At 42.0% G+C, this 19,279-nt stretch overlaps 1 protein-coding gene across 12 annotated transcripts in view; it reads left to right on the top strand.

Moving 5' to 3' along the window:
* The window catches only part of NPAS3 (neuronal PAS domain protein 3), a 1,129,936-nt gene that overhangs the window by 44,200 nt on the left and 1,066,457 nt on the right, over positions 1-19,279 (top strand). The window contains exon 2 of one of the 12 annotated variants that reach the window (XM_053282874.1): positions 15,476-15,516. The exons of 10 other annotated variants lie outside the window; for them this stretch is intronic. In XM_053282874.1, coding sequence (XP_053138849.1) covers positions 15,506-15,516 — 11 coding nt within the window. In that variant the 5' untranslated portion in view covers positions 15,476-15,505. Of the gene's footprint in view, positions 1-15,475; positions 15,517-19,279 lie in introns of those variants that run through there. One more of the 12 variants, XM_053282871.1, reaches the window with a different exon arrangement.

The following is a 19,279-nucleotide window of genomic DNA, read 5'->3' as shown; positions in this document are numbered from 1 at the left end:
CACAGGCCTATCAGGCTTGGGTGCTTGCTTAGTCAGAGAGCCTTGGATAGCCCAGCTGCACACTAGCATGGCTGGGTTCTGTGAGCAGTATTTGTTATATAGGACCTCCTTCTCTGCCTACCAGCTGCCCTGATACCCACTTGATGCCTCTGCTTTACTACTGATTGTTGTTAATAAACCAGGCCAAGCATTTGCTTGTGCCCCCTTTACCCAAGTTTCGTTGTCTGGTCTCGTTCATTGTTCTCAGTGCAAAATATGACTAGGGATGCAATATTGCAACTTAGCAATTTTATAGAAACTAGGGGCTTATAGTATGACAACCAGTTTACACATACTGGATGCTGCCGGCGAGAGAGACAACCTTGTTATGGGGTGGGATAAGGCATATGAGTTGACATATTGGTTGGTTCCTCCACTTTTTAAAAAAAAGTGACTGGGCTATGTTTTGTGGAACATGAAAGTGAAGGGAATGTTTTCAGCCCATTTCTAACTGTTTACTAGAAAGTGAACCCTGTTGACTACAGTGGAATTTGGTTACGATTGCATCCTTAGACTGCAATCCTAAACACACTTAAGAGGCAGTAACCCCTGTTTAATGCAATAGGAGTTACTTTGGAGTAAACCTGCATAATATTGGGGATGGGGCTTTAGCGCTTGGTAGAGCATCTGCTTTGCATGCAGAAGGTCCCAAGTTCAGTCCCTGGCATTCCAGTTAGAACTGGGGAAGTTTCCTGCCTGAAACCTTGGAGAATTGCTCCCCATCAGTGAGCTTAATACTAAGCTTAGATGTGCCAATGGCCTGACTCAGTATAAGTATCTTTCTATGCTCCTATGTAAGATGGTGGTGTTAGTATGATAAAGTGGGGATTATTCAGGTGCTCATTGTGTAAATGTGTTTCTGGAGAATTCTCAAGGATTCTTACTGCTTATGGGGTATGAAACTGAGAAGATATTTCTGTATACTTTCTTTGAAGACTAATCAGGAAAAAGAATGATGTTGTTTTCCATCAAACACTATTCCTTTTTGGGTGTAATATCCCCAAATAGAAGTGAAACGTGGATGGAAGGTGTCTGTATCCATACACTCCAATATGTCAGGTGGATGGGAAAATAGGGACATATTGGCAGGTATGCTGTATCCCATGCACTATGAGTAACATTTGTACATTCAGCGCTTTCAGAATGGACCACCTGGAAAGGCCTGACTGAGCAGCAGTTTTCAGAAACCAAATTCTTGCTTTGCATTAGGGATGTGTGAGCCGGCTGGGAATCAAGCCATCTTGGCTCAAAGGCCTGCGCTTGAGCCGGGGTGGGGTGGGTAGTTCGAAGGCGAGTTGAGCCAAGTCCCTCACCTTGCAAGCCATCTTGACAGCATACTTGTAAAGGGGAATCCGGCAAGGATTTCCCTATACAAGTAAAGGGCTATATACGGGGTGGTGGTGGTGGGGGCAAAAGTTCTTCTTCTGACCTTTACCTTTGAAAAATCAAGCTGCTGCATGATGGGATGGCAGCAGAGGCAGCGGGGGACTCATTCCACCCTTCCGCTGGGCTCCCATATGACAGTCAAGGACAATTTCAGGCCTCTGTGCATGTGCAGAGAGTCCCAAAACAGCCCACAAACAGCCTGGGTTGTCATTTGGGAGGTTGGCAGGAGGGTGGAGGGAGCCCTCAGCACTGCCTCCACCATCTCTTGGATGGCAGCTGGGGTAAGGGGTAGCTCGTGCTGCCCACCCACTGGCCTCTCAAATGACAGTTGGGCCTTTTAGGACCTCTGCGCACATGCACACATGCACAGAGAGATCCGAAATGGCCGATAACCAGCCCAGGGTGTCATTGGGAGACCAAAGGGAGGGTGGAAGGAGTCCGCCTCCATCCCTTCAGCCACTGCGGCCACCCCCTCCATCCTGCCGCACATCTTGCTGCCATCCCACCACGCAGCTTGATATTTCAAAGGTAAAAGAAGGCAACCTTTCTCCTCACCCCCGCCTGCCCCCACTGCCCTGCATATAGGCCTTTGATTGTAAAGGGGAATCCTTGCTAGATTCCCCTTTACAAGCATACTGTTGAGCCCCATTGAGCTGGCTCGACAGCAGGGCCACGTCGGGCTTGATCGAGCCTGAGCTGTCTGGGATGGCTTAAATCTGATCCAGATTCGAGCCAAACCAATCTGGTTCCATGCACATCCCTACTTTGCATCCATTGGATATTGCCTTAATTCCTCAAATAGGTTCTTGCCACCATTTCTAATTCTAGTAATTAGGCGCCCCCCCCTTTTTAATTAAACATAAGCATTCACAATTTGAGACAAACATCTTCTTGCAGATTCTTATCAATATGAATGTGGATGAAAATCCACAGAATAGAAATATATTTTTCCAAATAAGAAGAAGTTTACTTTCAGTTGTTGGAAATTGCAAATTATTCAGAGTTTGAACATGTCTAATGCACAATTTGATGAAAATGCATAAAAGGAATTCACACACTTGTAGTGCTGTATTCACCATTCTGCATGGTCTCTCTGCACTTGTGCATATCGACTCTGAAACTGTGCAGAACATTTTCTTGGAATATTCTAGAGCCTTAGATAGGCCACTGTGTCCTCTCAAGCAGAATTTTGACACTCTGCCTTCTTTGAATATGATGAGGAAAATGGCTTCCAGTTTAGTTCTCTGTGAAAGTAGTAGCAGGACCTCAGTGAAATAAATTTCTCTGAAGATATCTCATCAGGAAGATCTTGTCACCTCTCATATCTTCTTAGCAAAATTTTTAATTTTACTTTCTTCTTTGGTGCTTTTAGTATAAGTGGGAATTGGCCACTGTGTTATTGTTTTGTTTTTTAATGCATGCCTGTGGTACAGAGGGTTTCCTTTAACTAACTAATGGTGCAGTTGTAGTAGTTAAATGCTCACTATGGATGGCCATGATCGGTATCTGATCTGTTTGGGCGAGGAGTTTAAGGCGCTGCCAAAAGTTTGCAAAGCTATCATTCCCTAATAGCTTTCCTAGGCTCTGGGCTTCTCTTTAGCAAAACACATTGGTGACAACCATCTCAAATCCACCTTTTGAGTCCCAGCGTGCAAGTACTTTGTTCCTTATTTGCTGCTCCTACAGTCCCTATTTCGTAGGATGTGTATGGAATGATTCCAAGCTTAGAATGGAATGCAAATGCCTAGAACATTACGTTAGAACAACCGGTCAAGTTATTGTTCCAACAGAACTAGCTCAGAGTACTCAAAATGTTCTGAACGCCATTTTGGATTTCAAAATGGCTCTCTTCTTGCCTCTGTGCATGCATGGCAACCATTTACGTGGTGGTGCTGACCATACAAATGGGTGCTGCACATGCACAGAGTCCAGAAGCACACCATTTCTGAGACCAAAAAAAAAGAACTTGGAACAGGCCCTTCCTTTGAAGAGTGTTCTGTTCCAAGCTTGGAACACTTAAAACAGCCTGTTTTGACTTGGAATGTTCTGCACATCCCTTTTATTTCTATTTCTTCTCCAATCTCCTTGACTGACTTGTTGCCCTCAGCCTATGTCCAAGGTGTCAGTCCTGAAATCTGCCACTAAATAGTCTAAGAAGCAGAACTGGTCTTGTGGTAGCGAGCATGATTTGTCTCCTTTGCTAAGTAGCATCTGCCCTGGTTTGCATTTGCATGGGCGACTACATGTGAGCACTGGTCTTGTGGTAGCAAGCATGACTTGTACCCTTAGCTAAGCAGGGTCCACCCTGGTTGCATATGAATGGGAGACTAGAAGTGTGAGCACTGTAAGATCTTCCCCTCAGGGGATGGAGCCACTCTGGGAAGAGCAGAAGGTTCCAAGTTCCCTCCCTGGCTTCTCCAAGATAGGGCTGAGAGAGATTTCTGCCTGCAACCTTGGAGGAGCCTCTGTCCGTCTGTGAAGGCAGTATTGAACTAGATAGACCAATGGTCTGACTCAGTATATGGCAGCTTCCTATGTTCCTAAGACGTTCCCCTTAGAGCAGGGATTCTCAGCCTTGGGTCTCTATATGTTATTGGACCAACTCCCATAACCCCCAGTCCCAATGGCCTTTGGTTGGGGATTATGGGAACTGAATTCCAACATCTGGAGACCGATGATTGAGAACCCCTGCCTTAGAGATTGGGGCTGTAGTTCGGTGGCATGAAGAAGGTCCCAGGTTCACTCCCTGGCATCTACATGTAGGACTGAGAGAAGCTCCTTCCTGAAACCTTGGAGAGCCAGTCAGTGTAGACAATACTGAGTTAGATGGACTTATGATGATCTGACTCAATATAAGGCAGCTTCATATCCCCCACCCCACCCCATCTACCAACCTTGATAGTTACAAACTCAATTCTGGCAATGGTTCTCTTGAACTAGATGCCTCCTGAACCAGTATTTGACAGGTTTGAGTTTTTGCATCTACCTAGAATTTCATCCCTGGACCACCACCCTCCTCCCCCTGGAAGGCTATCCTCTGGGTTTTTTCTCTGAAGATTAAATTCCTCTTCTTGTACCTTCAGAATCTGCATCAGTAGAACATTGCTAAGCAAGCCCACAATATTGGGTTATTTCACCATGATTCTGTGATTGCAACTACAGAGATGTTATGTAGACTAGGATTATGATTGATACTAATATCACCGTTCTTATTCTTCCCAATAAGCCCTGAGTTCATAAGGTTCTTGATGGCACTGCTGTGTTAGAACTTAGGGTGATTGTGATCCCTTTGATCCTTGTTCGGAAATATGTGCTCCCTTTAGTTCCATCTCCTGGTCTTATTAAGACACCTACTCCTATGCCTCAGCATTGCCTCATTGCTGTTCCTGATATTATATCAGGAGCTGCAAATTAACTATGCTATTCTATAACAGCACCAGTTGATAACCATTGCAGTTGCTTTTATTGCACTGCCTGCTTTGGTGCACATACCAACTCTGGCTCCATATATTCTAACTTTTGTTACTTCAGCCATCATAATGGTATTGACCATTACTATTGCCAAATCAGTACTGACAACTGTAATCACCAGTACCAGCCTATTGGTACTTGCCACTTTCCCAACCCCTTTTATGGTTCCTATTCCTTTGAATAAGATTATGAAATGATAATGGGTTATACAGAGAAGGCAGAGTTGATTAACATCTATTTTGCAACTGTTTTCTCCCAGAAAATAAATGTGGCACAAATAAAGAAATAAGGGAAATGTGCCTCAAGATAGGTAAAAAACTTAAAATTGCCCCATCGAGTCGGTATCAACTCCTGGCAACCACAGAGCTCCGTGGTTTTCTCAGAATACAGGGGTTTACCATTGCCATCTCCTGTGCAGTATGAGATGATGCCCTTCAGCATCTTCCTATATTGCTGCTGCCTGATATAGATGTTTCCCATAGTCTGGGAAACATACCAGCGGGGATTCGAACCGGCAACTTCTTGTTCCCTAGGCAAGTTACTTCCCTGCTGCGTCATAAGTAAAGATATGGTAAAAGAACATCTAGCTACCTTAAAACTAGTTTAAATCTCCAGGCCCAGATGAAATACATCTCCTTCATCTGGGCCCAGATGAAGTAGAAGAGATACTTATATTTTCATTACATGAAGCAGCAGTGGTAGTTAACATCTCCGAAGACAGAATCAAGATTCTATCTGATCTGGACAGGCATGAATATTGGACCAAAACCAATAAGATGAAGTTCAACAGAGACAAATGTAAAGTCTTGCATTTGGGTAAAGAAAAGAAAATGCACAAGTACAGGATTGGTGGGGTGGGGGGAGAGATCTGTCTTGGCAGCAGTACATGTGAAAGAGACCTAGGTGTCTTAGTGTACAATAGGCTGAACATGAACCAGCAGTGTGATGTAGCTGTTAAAAATGCTAAGCAATGTTAGGATCTAGAAGAAGAAGCATAGTGTCCAGCTAATGAGAAGCGATCGTTCCACTCTATTCTTCGCTGGTTAGATTTCATTAGGGATCCTGTGTCCACTTCTGAGTCCTGGATTTTAAGAGGGATGTTGATAAACTGGAACAGGTTCAAAGGATGGCAACAAAGGTGGCGAGGACTCTGGAAACCAAGTCCTATGAGGAGCAGTTGAAGGAGCTGGGTATATTTAGGCTGGAGAAGAGAAGACTCAGGAAAGCTATGATAGCCATTTTCAAATATCTGAAAGGCTGTCACATAGAAGATGGAGCAGCCTTGTTCAATGTTGCTTCTGAGGGCAGGGCTAGAACCAGTGAGTTGCAATTAAAGGAAGCAGACAGGCTAGACATTAGGAAGAATTTCCTAACTGTAAGAACTGTTCAGCAAAGGAGCAGTCTGCCTTGTGCAGTGGTAGGCTCACCTTCACTGGAGATTTTCAAGCAGCGCCTGGATAGCCATCTGTGAGAGATGCTGTAGCAATTTCCTGTACTGAGCCAGGGGTTGGACTAAAAGAACCTTCAAGATCCCTTCCAACTCCAAAAGCCCGTTTCCCTATAATTCTGTGCTTCTAAGCATGTTACTCTGTTAGGTTGCATGTGCTTGGAATGTTGCCAGGAAGGAGCAGGAAGGAAGGAGGAGGAAGGAGCAGGAAAGAGTTGTAGTACCTTTTCGCCTTAGAAGAACTTCATAAAGCATACCTTCATTCTGCCCTCCATCATTGGTTCATTCTCTTCCCTTTGGTATAATATGTGTAGTTAAGGTACAAACAATCAAGAGAAAGTCATCCTTGCTCTCATACCCAAGCAACTTGGGCGAAGGTTGGAAGGAATAGTTTGGTTGTGCTTCTTTGGGTTAATACTAGCCATTTCTGTCTTTCAGATTAAATATCCCTCAATATCCAACAAAGTTTCTTTCACAGAAGAACTGTACTATTAGGTGGGGAGGAAAAATAAAAGGCTTGACTTTTTTGCAAGATGGTTCCCCCCCCCACCCCATGAGGTGAAACATTTTGTACCTGTGTTTTTTTGATTATTGGAAAAATACTTCTTTGTCATCTCCCTCTACCTAAAAACTAGGGAATGAAAAATTAACTGTATTCCCTGAGCATATGTTTTAAAATTGACATTTTTCAAATGTGTTACAGCTTGAAGACATGATTAATTGAGGAGACAAAGGGAGGCAAACGCTTAAAGATGGATAATGTATTGCTTCCAATTTCACTGTACTTGATGTAGAAAGAAACATGAACATTCTATGAAGTAGGTTAAAGTTTAGGTTCCTAGATAGACAGCAGTGGTCAAACCCCATTCATTGTAGCAATTTGACATACATCAAGGGCAAAAACATAAAAGAAGCTTGCACATTTCTGTGAATTAAAAAGTATTATGCTTCTATGATGTTTTTCTGAAACTTATAGAATGAGACAGGGATGGTGTCAGGCCAAGTCACTCTCTGGCTGGGGGCTGAGGACTGTGAGAAGACCCACACCTTAGCCCTGGGGTCCTGCCCATTGCTACTTAAGAACCCAGGCAGCGAAGCCATCCAGAGTGCTTCATGGATGTTATACTGGCTGCTGCCATCTTTCTCTAACAATACAGGGTACTTGTCCCATTGCTGTGTGACTGTGAGGCAGTGAAGAACTGAGTGCATTGCATTGCTTTAAAAATAATTTGGTGGCAGTCAATGCAGCCACTGTGAAGCACTCTGCACCTCTGAGAATATTCTGTGCTAATAATCTGCTGCTCGCCTTGTCAGCAAGGCGAGCCTACTCCAAACCCATGTCATTGTTTGGAACATTTTGTGGGGGCCATGCTGGCTGCTGTCTTCTAAAAATAATGCATTCTTCCCATTGTGTGATTGTGATGCAGCGATGGGGCAGGTGCACAGCATTTAAAAAAAACAAAAAACCAACAGCCCAAAGATGGCTGCAATCAGTGTAGCCTCCAATACACTCTATACTGGTGTTGCCCTGCCATCTAAGTAATAATAGAATCATATAATTGGACAGGGCCTTGTAGATTGATTATTTATTTATTTATTTAGTATATTTTTATATTGCCCAAAACTCACATCTCAGGGTGGTTTACAACAAACACAATACAAATTTTTAAAAAAGAATTAAAACATTAAAAAAATTTAAAAGCCATAATTTAGAGGCTTAAGAGTTTTGGCAGCCTTTTAAAGAGTCATAAAAAGTATATTTTTAGCATGGCCTTTAGTGACTACTGAAATAGTTTTAAAGTGGTTTTAATTTGTTTTAATGGGTTATTTTTTTAAATCTGTTTTTCTATTTGTGAACTACCTAGAGCTATCTGGATGAGGCAGTATACGTATCTAATAAATAAATAAATAGGTTAAATAAATAAATTTATCTAGTTAAAAGCTTGCTTGAAAAATATGTCTTATGGATCTTTTTAAAAGCTGCCAGAGATGAGGAGGCTCTTATTTTGGCAGGGAGTGCATTCCAAAGCCTTGGGGTGGCAACAGAGAAGGTCATCCCTGAGTAGTCACCAGACAGGTTGGTGGCAACTGCAGATGGATTTCTCTGGATTATCTCAAAGGGTGGCGGGGCTGGTAGCAAAGAGGGAGTTCAGCCTCCTGCTTGATGTAGAAAATCTAGAGATGGAACATTCCCAACGGATGGTTGTCTGCATCGGTTTTGCTTCTGGCATGCCATGTGAACCCTAGTGTTGCCTCATTCTTTTTGTCACAGAAGGGAAATTGTGGCACTAGGGTCCACATGGTGCAAAGGGAAGAGTTGGTGATAGGGGATGTGCCGAAAGCAAAACACTTGGCTTGGCAATTGGGAACATTGGGTGCCTGGTGGTGCCAAGCCAATAACTAACAATGCATGCACATACCTGCCCTGTCCCTAATTCTCTCTGTCACTGCTGTGGCCAGAACGGGAGCAGTTTCGGGGGGTTATTTAACGCAAACCCCCATAAATAATCTAACCTCCCAGCTTCGACTCCTTCTACCCCAGCTTAGTGTATGGTGATTGATTTACTCTGCTGCTGTGCTGTTTGATGAAAGCCTCTGGCTGTCTTCCCCTGCCTGGCAGAGTTAGTGGTGCAGCCTGGGGCTTCCAGCTAGAGGAAATAGCAATGGAGAGACACAATTAATTTGTAGGTAAGTATTCCAGCTCTCAATCCATACAGGGTAATGATTGATTGGTTTGGTTAGGGGGAGTTGCGAAGTGGGAGGGAGAAGGAAAATGTGAAACAAAAAGAAAGAAACCCTTCCCTGTTGAGTTTGATTTTTCTCCCTATTCTTCTCTGTTCTGGATTATTTTCAGCCTCTTCTTCTTGGTGTATTTCTGTTTAGAAATGTGAGTGCTACATATGTGAGTGCTCTTTGCCCTACTTCTCACGGGGGAAATTACATAGGTGCCCAAGTTCAAGTCTCACATCTTTGTTCTTGTAATTTTTGTTTATAATTGTGGTCTCCATTGTTAACCTGATGAACTATATCACACATACCCTTTACGTTCTTGTGTAGCAAAGACATGCACGTAAGGGGTGCGAGGTGCAGGGGAAGAAGAGAAGGTAGGGGAAGGAACATTTTCAAATCTTGTCCCCTGGTCAACTTGCTATGCACCTGTTGGGAACTTCTTACTAATAACTTCTAACCTGTTGGGAACTTCTTACTACTTTTTTAATGCCTAAAAAAGTAATCCTCCCTTCTGTGCCCCCCAATTGTTGCACCTCCCCCATTGCACCTCCCCCATTGGAGGTAAATTTTAGGGCAAGGGAGAACCCAGCAATGGTGATGGGAGTGGAGATGCCTTTGGGCTTCCTCATGAAAGGGAAAATGGTATTAAATAGCATCATGTTGATATTTAATACAATTGGCTTTATAACATTGTGTAGTGGCAAAATATTCTACACTTCCTCTTTACTTACCTCGTTTTAACCTGTTCTCCAAAAGCTTGGACAAATCCCAGCCATTATTAATCAAGAGGGATAAATTTTGCCCCGTTTCTCTTTCTGGTGTAATCTAGATGAGAATAAAATATGAAAATTACCTCCAATCTTTTGGGGTTTTTTGGCTCTGGTTTTTCTCTCCTGAGGCTTAGGCCAAGTCCACACAGACAGCAGATAAAGTGGTAAAACTGTTCTTTGACAGTTGTTCTTCACACTGTGAGTGGGGGAGTCCATAGCTGAATACTTCCCCATGGGGGAAAATATCATTGCACATAAACAACTATATCCAGGAGACCATATCCAGGAGACTGCTAGGTTAAAACTCTTCTCTTTAGAAGATGGAACAGCATTCAGAGATATATTTCTGTCACCTATAGTCTGAAATGATATGTTTCAGGAAGAGTATTCTCCTCATCTGCTAGACAGTTTTTTGTCCTAGAATCTTAGGTCTTTATGCACAATGAGACTTCTGCACAAATTTTCATTTGTTTCCAATTAGCTAAATACACCTTTCTGCAAGGGTGTATTTCAATTGTGAGAACATTACATTTCCCAAGCATTCAAGGGATATTCCCCCCCCCCGGTAGTGTAGTCATTGCTATTTTGATTATTTTAATATACAGGTGGCCCTCATTATTCATGGGGGTTCCGTTCTGGCCTAAAACCACGGATAACGAAACCACAGATAATGAAACCTTAAGTCAACGGGAATTGGGGTGTTAGGTTCAAGAAAATAACTGAATAATCATCTAAAAGACAGGGTAAAAGCAGAAATAAGGATGGAGCATAACACTGTACCTTGGTCACCTCAGCTCTCCTGCTCTCCCACTCTCCAGCTCATCCAGCAATGCCCCCCAGCTTCTCCAGTAATGCATAATCATGACATTCCCTCACTCCATTGTTGTAGTCCAGCACTTATTATCGCAATCCCCTTAGCCTGATTGGTTGGTAGGTTGGTCAAAAAGGCAGCATAAAATTAAATCAGATTCAAGTAAATGCACACAGAGGAGAATCGAGTGAGAGGAGAATCAATTTTCAGTGGATTACTAAAATCAGTTTTTAATTTAAATTGAATTTTAATTGCAATTTAAATCAAATGATTCAGTACTGTAATTATCAAAATTAAAATTAAGTTTCAAATTTGAAATAGTTAATTAAAAATAACTTTTCATCAAAATTAAGAAGCTCCAAAGGAATGGCTCAAAAAAGGCTCCCAAAGGCTCCACAGAAATGGCTTCACAAAGCTTCCAAAAGTGCAAGAGCAATGGCTCCTGAAGGCTCCCAGTAGCTCCCTAAGGAGCTTTAAAAGCCATAAAAGCCTAAATGGCTTTTAGAATCACACAAAAAAAGTCTAAACATGCAGCAGACCAAAAACTCTACTGTCCTCCAAACGTCTCTCACAACCCATGAGCACCTGCAGCAAGAGCACGACCATGTAAGGGCAGAACTTCTCTGCTGAAAACTGTGGATATGCAAATCTACATACCATGGATAACTAGGCTGAGTATATATTGTCCAAACACAGATATGTGAAAAACTGCAAGTGCTGAAACTGTGGATGAGGGCCACCTGTATTGTACTATTACTGTAATTATAATAGACTGAGACTTATCTCTTATTTATATGTATTAGCACAGACAGTCCGACCCCACCGCCTTCATTTTCTGTTGTTAACTACTGGAACCAAAGGCTTGCCATGGGAGCAGGACAAGCAATGGAACTTGGCATTTAATGACTGAGAAGTCTGGTTTACCATATGGTTAAATGATCATATGGAACAGGAGCTTGGCCAGTAGAAAATACACCTAGGAAAGGGAGGCTTCCTCATGGCTGAGTAAACTGCATCCTGAAGGGAGCAATATAAAATGTGAATGTCTGGAGTGCTTTTAAGACCACAAGAGTACTTGGAGGCATAGTCAGCTGGAGAAATTCCCTTTGAGTACGCTGACTGAGACAATAGGATCCTGTTGCTTTGATCATCAGTTGAATGGGCATTGGGATACCCTGCTCTTCTAGCCCCCCCCCGCCCGATGCCTGAGCAGGGAAGTGGAATCTCCATGTTTTCCCCACCATTGGACTTAACTCGTCCAAGACCCTATAAAAGATCCAGCTCCGCTTTTGTCAGTGCTGAAATGCTGGTTAAGCTGAATGCTTTGGTTAGATCTTGTGGAAACCTGGTACTGAGAGAGTTCCCAGGGACTCAGAAAACCAAAATGGCTATGGCAGTACGCTTGGCATCCTAGGTCCTTACGAACTCTGTACCGAGCTTCCACAAGAACGAATCTTGTGTTTTGACTGGCTGAAGAATACAGGAGTCGCTGAGGGTAAAACCCCAGAGAGAACACTTTTGAGCCTGAGTTTCTCCCAATGTAGGCTTGCCATAAATTTCATACTAGTGCCTCACTGCTGGGGACTCTCAGAGCTCTCCAAGATTGCTGTAAACTTGTGTAGAGTTTGTGTCGTCTTTAAGTGTTATGCTTGCACCCCACTGCCTATCATGGCCCTCTGCTGGGAAGACCTAAAGGGTCTATATCCTTTGGTGTCACACAGGAGACCAGCAGAATACAGGATAGGTATAAAGAAATGTCTCTTGTCTTCAAACTTTGAGCTCTTTTCTCCATCTCTATCTACCCTGTTACCTCTCTTTATCCATGCAATTGCTTCCCTTTACTTTTGGTTTGCTCATTTCCTTGTTGCATTTAAGTTTGTTACATTTTTGCATTATTGATCTGTATTCTTGGCATTGATTACCAAATACTCCCATTTTAGATGGTGCTTCTATCTCAATAAACTTCATTTCTGTTTTCACAAGCCTAGACTCTGAATCCGTTGCTCCTACAGGGGTACTCTCATGTTGATATTTGCCTATGCCTGGACTGCTATCCCCTTTGTTATTTCACACTTGCAAATTGGTTTCAGATCTGATTCCCCCAACTCAGGTAAAGGCATAGTAACAGACGGTGATGGCTGGCATGCATCTGAGTAAGTGTGGTAACAGTATTAAGAGAAGACATCAGCCTTATAGACTATAGATGACATAAAATACAAGAATGATACTATTACATTTCCTGTTAAACAGAATCAAAGTTAATTCTTTATTATTTATATAAAACATTGCTTCTAATAGTTAAGACTTGATATTTAATGTTTAAACCCTCCCATGTATAATACCCACCTTTAAAATGGAACTGATTTATATCTCCTAAAGATAAATCACACAAACACACTCACAAGCATAACTATTTTGATTATTATGCATATGGTTGCGCGTGTTGCAGAAACTGACTGCACATTTTCTGTGATGTAATCGAGATCAAGAGGCAGAAGCTCCCCTCAAATGTTCCACATTTTAAAAAACATTTTTGTTAAAACTTAAATTGTTATGTGTTCCAATATATAACTCCAGTATAGGTGTGCTCATGGTTTTGTTTTTTTTTTAAAGAAAACCATAATACTTAAACAGCAATACTTAAGCAATCTCTCACTTCACTATTCCAGTTCTTTTCATTTTATGAATATTCTGGTTGCTTCTTAATAAGGTTGTTAATAAATTACAAATAATATACAATTATTTGTTGTTTGCCCCCCTTTACCTGTGCTGGAGCTTACTTCTGGCTAAGTGTCAAAATGGAATGGATAAAGCAGTAGCGTAACATTCGCCTGTTGTGTGGAGAGCTGATATTGTGCTATTGTTACGGAAAAGGGTCTTTCGGGAATATCATGCAGAAGCTAATATGTGACTGGGTCATATTTTGACTGATTGTGCAGATAAGTCCAAAGAGAAGTTGACATGAAAGCTGACTTGGTAGCATGAAATTTATGAAATCATTATTGACTGTCAGGTTAGAGGCAATGTAAACAATCAGGCTGAAGAGAGGATCTGACTCTTGAGAAAACCAATTTCCAAATAAAAAATTACGGTGCATGGTTTTGATTGAGTTTTAGCTCCGTTAAAATAATGAAGATTGCCTGTTACATTTTCTACAGCGTGGTGAGTTATAGTGCAGAATCTATTGTTATTAAACAGTGGGTTTTTGTTGTTGTTCTTGTTGTTGTCACTACAACAATTTCAAAAGAGCACAATCCGTGTGAAAGAATGAATAAAATTCAGGGAGTAGCATCAAGGACTTTGGAGCTCAGAAAACTGAGTTTGGCAGTGCTAATTTGTATTAAAGTTGTTGTTGCATGACAGCAGGAAAAAGATTTAATGCTTGCCACCTGAATCAAGCCATGGAACATTGGTTTCTATAACTGCCATGAATTTGAATCAAGGCCGGTATCTCTAAATTTGAAATAAACTGATACTGTCTTGGGGGAAAAAAAATAGGCCACTTATATGTGGGAAGGTATTAAGAAAATAGTATTTCAATTTAATTTCTAGCAGCGTATATATATATATTTCAAATTACTAACATCCTGGCCTGTTTTTCTTCTTCCTGTTAGACGTGTATATAGATGAGAATGTATCACCTCAAAGCCATTTATTATCAGCATGCAGCTCTAAACAAGCAGTGATTTTCACACAACCACAGGTTCCAGTTTATACCCCCACTGTCACTGTGCAGCCACTCTATCAGAAAGTCTTTCCCCCCCCTGCCTTCCTGTTGTTTTGTTGTTGCACTGATGGCAGAAATAAGAGTCATTCTAAAGTGGGTGGAGAGACATTTTCCCTGCATCGTAATGTGTTAGAGTATCTCGGTTCAACCCTGGTAACCAGAGGTGCACCTTGGTAATTTTGGAGCCTGGACCTAAAGGTCTTTGGAGGCCTCCCTGCTTCAAGAAACAGAATTTTTTAACATATAGGTCCTTGAGGGCACAAACCACACCACTCAGAACAGACTAAAGAGGAGTTGGGGGTCCCCAGGGGTCCTGGACTTCAGTCCCAAAGTCCAGGGGTAAGAGCGCCTCTGCTGGCAGTATCCAGCCCCTTCAAAGCATATTCTTTCTGAGGTTCAAAAAGCAGTAGATAATTCCAATCACTGTGGCTGTCAGTCTAAAGAGAAACTGCTGTGATAGCTCTGTGGCAATAAACCCAGTGGGGGATGGCACAGATACCTACTGCCTGGGCCACTTTTAAAATCTGAGCTTGTGGCAGCTCTGACACTAGGAGGAACTATTTGTTTGTACCCTTTAGTCATTGAGTGGTGGGGCAGCCATCACCATGCCTCTCAGTTCACCACATCTTCTTCTTTATATATATTTCTCTTAAGCATTCCCGTTGCTAATTCCATGCATGGCAGCTGTTGCGAGAGTTCGAGCAGTTGCCGGATAGTGATGGGAACTGGTGGGAGGGAAGAAAATGGCGGCGGCGGCCGAGCAGGGGAAGAGGGAGGTAAGGTGGGTGGGAAGAAAACGGCTGTAGCAAGCGGGTGGGTGTAGTAGCAGTTGGCAGGTGGGCGGGCGGGAAAGCACCCAGGTGGGGGGGAATGGTAGTGACTGGTGGGCGTGCGGGGCGGGGGGAAGTGGAGGCAGAAGAAGACAGTGATGTTGGCAGGGGGGATGGTGGTGATGGTGAACTAGAGGCGCAGATGTTCTGTGCCTGGTTCAACTAGTTCTTAATGATTGTGGGAGCGTGGCAAAGCTTATAAGAACTGCTTTACTTGAGCACAGCAAAAGTACACACAATTCAGCAATGTGTTTCTCCCAGCAGCTATACCTGTGCTTCTGGAAGCTCACAAGCATGGCATCAAGGTAATGTTCTTTGTTTCCAGCATCAGGTAACCATCATGTGTTCAGCGCTTCAAAGCCTGTAAAAGGTTATGCTCTCTTTCAGCAGTTAACATGGGGCATTTTTAAAGTAGACATCACACATGTGGTTGTGTGATTCCTCTACCCACAGAAAATGCAAACCACAGATGTGTGTCATTTTAGCTTACTATGACCACTGTTTGTTTAAAAATGAATACATTTGTCTGCATTCTACTACTGTTCAGTTATGAATATGGACCTGTGACTGTTCATAAGTATTATCTAGCCTTTCTGCAGTTTCTTCCCCCAATCCCATATTCTGTTTTGCCAGTAACTGCTTTAAGAGAGATTGTGCTGTACAGTATATCCAGTGTGGCTGAAGTAGGTGTTTTTTAGCCTACTCTCCAGTAGGCTTATGAGATCACCTGGCATTTTGTGTGTGTATCTGTCCGTGTGTGTGTCCCTACTCCCATCAACTTTGCAGTGCCTGGACCAATATGAACCAAATTGGGTACAGTTGTAGGGACACATAGGGACGCCTCAATGGTGTAGTTTGTGATGATGTAATCCAATCCAGTTCAAGATGGTGGACATGTAAACTTTGAAGTGCAAGTGGGTTAACTTGTAAACCACTTAACCGATATGAATCAAATCGGGTACAGCTGTAGGGACACATAGGGAACCCTCAATGGCATAGTTTGTGATGAACCACCAATCCAAGATGGTGGTCATGTGAACGTCTGAGGAACAAGCTGCCTAATTTGTGACCTGTCTAACTGATTTGAACCAGCTTGGGTACAGTTGTAGTGAGTGACATGCAGGGACACCTCAGTGGTGTAGTTGGTGATGATGTCATCCATCTCGATTCAAGATAGTAGACGTGAACTTTTGAGGCACAAGTGCACTAACTTATGGACAGTCTAACTGATTTGAACCAAATTTGCTACAGCTGTATAGACACATAGGGATGCCCCAATGGTGTAGTTTGTGATTATGTCATCCACTCCGATCCAAGATGGTGAATGTGTGAACTTTTGAGGCTTGAGGACTGTGTAACTGATTTGAACCAAATTTGGTACAGTTGTAGTGAGTGACACAGAGGGACACCTCAATGGTGTGGTTTGTGATTATGTCCTCTGGTGGAGAGATATACCTGGAACTACTAGAATTATGAGTTTATGAGCTTAGCTCTATGCTGCCTGATTCTGACTCGGCAGTTATGCCAAGATGATAGAAGTCCAAAACTGATAGTAGTCTGTGAGAGTACAATTGCAGATTTTACCTTTGCTCTGCATGATAATATGTTAGGCAAAGCAGGTGTCTGGCAACCTTTTGGCCCTGTACCAGGCATCTGTGATGACAGAATTGCAGAATTCCAGGATGAGTTGAAACTACAGAGACTGCATAATGGCTCTGCATGGAAGTCTTTAACTTTTCAAGTATGAAACACGTTTCAGTTATTCAGTGCATGAGTGTATCACATGTGCCAGACTGCTGAAGAAAGTATTTTGCAAGTGTATTAGAATTTCTACCAGAAGTTTCTTATTCCATTTCAACTTCATCTTATGAAGGACAGAGTTTTGATCCATTAAGCAGAATCCTCCTCCTCCTCCTTCTTCACCACCACAATTCAGACACCTCTGGCTCTGGTTTTGAATACAACTTGCATTTAATGTCTTGATGGATTGTTCCACATGCAGCATCAGTGAAGCAAGGAAATAAATGTAGTAGCCTGTTTAAATGGCAGAATAAATTTGGAGAACCAGAAAGTAGTAACCAACTGAAATTATTTGATGTCTTTGTTGTAATAGAACATGCTTTCTTGAGTTGTCTTTCATGTCCCTGATGGAGCCCTGAGGATATACTCCATCTCAACCTGCTTTAACCTTTTGCCATACTCAAAGAGGCAACCTCCTTGGCATGAAGGATGGTAATCTCTTTGGAACCTATCATGCTACTCCTTAATCAGTTGAAGTGCTGTCTGTATGACAAGAGTCGTCCCTCTCACCCCAGGTTGTGCCAGCCTGAGACGCTAGAGACAGACTGGAAATTTAACCTACATTTGTGGCATAGTAATGTTGAGCATTTCCTCTGGGCAGGTAGGCTAAAGTTGAAACTTAAAATGATTTTTTTTAAAGGAATACATTCAATTTGAAATGCCCCAGGGCTCAAACCTTTTTGTGAAGCGTCTATGCTTTAAAAATAGCATAGACAACATTGGATTTTTTCCCCCTTGGAATGAATACTCATAAATAGGATGAATGTAAAGTTCTACAGAGATCAACATTTGCAGAATTATAGTGGAAAACTTAAGCTGCCAACATTTGTAAGTGCAAACAGTCTAGATTACTGAAAGACATCACTTTTAGAGTTCATAAAATCCAACTGTTTCTGTATCTCTCTTTTTTTAAACATAGTGTAAATATTTTTCTTTTTAAAAACTGTTTCAAAGTTTTGTCTAATAGACAACATTAATCCTTTGGAACCACTAAATTACTATAAATGACAGTTAAGGGTATATATTCATTGTAGCATTGTCTGCTATTTCTGTTTTACATGCCATGTGTAATAAATATAGAGAATTGCAGTGGGGGGAAAGAGAACATAAGTGTTTTAAAAATGGTTGGTATGGTTATGGATATAACTAGCTTGTTTTCTGCTCTATTCTCTGCAGCATGTGGTGCTAAAGACAATTTTATGAAGAAATATAAACTGGTTGTAGCAAAAACAACAACAAGCTATGTTCAAACTTGACCATTATGTTCATTTTGTCTCCAAATAGTGATTTATCGGAATCAAGCAATATATGAATCAACTTGGATTGATTCAGTATATATCAGCTTGGATAGTTGACTTCTTTTGTAGGTTCTTCTGTTTGGCCATTGTTGGCTACCCCATGGTCTGATCCAAGGCAAATCTTAAGGAAATAATTCCAGTTTATGCATTATGGAGATTTTAACTTCTAGGCTATATATTACCTTCATGCTAGGCTGCTTCCCATGGTGATTCTGTCTGCTCATCTGTAAAATATAGCACTATATATACTGGGGTGAGGCTATAGCCCAGTGGTAGACCATCCGCTTTGCATGCAGGAGGCCCCATGTTCAATTGTCCAATCCCTGGCATGCCCAGGTAGGATTGGAAGTTACTCCTGCCTGATATCTTGGAGAGCTGCTGCTAGTAAGTGTGGACACTACTGAGCTGGATGGACAAATTGTCTGTCTGGTACAAGGTTGCTTCCTGCATTCCTATTGTAAGACATTTGCAATAATGTCAAGAGCTTCCATATGCATACCAGGTGTTCCTGAAGGCATTCATTGATAGTGTGAAAACTCTTGGACTAATTGAGAATATTCATGGAACAGGAAGTGCTGTATGTTACATAGGAAGTGCTGTATGTTACATTGTGGAATGGACTTTCCATTCCATGGAAGTAGAGTTTCCTTGAGCTGGAAACTCTCATATGAATCAGATAACCATGGATGAACCCTGGAGTAAGTAGCCACCAGTAATGCCCAAGAAAGCCACTAGTAATAATATATTCTTCCTTACAATTTTTCAGTTCTTTTAGTGTTTAGGGAGCTTTACATGCCATACTTTACATCTGCAAAACAACTGACTAAGAGACATCATTATCATTCACATTGAAAGAGAGAGAACTGAGCAGTTTACCTAGCAAGCTTCTGGCTGAGGTCTTGCGTGACACAAATCTCTCTGGTACTAGCCTAGAACTTTCATTACTGAGCACACTGACTAACATCCTAAC

This window comes from Hemicordylus capensis, chromosome 1, assembly GCF_027244095.1.
Source record: "Hemicordylus capensis ecotype Gifberg chromosome 1, rHemCap1.1.pri, whole genome shotgun sequence".
Lineage (NCBI taxonomy): Eukaryota > Metazoa > Chordata > Lepidosauria > Squamata > Cordylidae > Hemicordylus > Hemicordylus capensis.
Note: the sequence above shows the minus strand (reverse complement) of the source record. Positions and strands in the feature narration are given on the sequence as shown.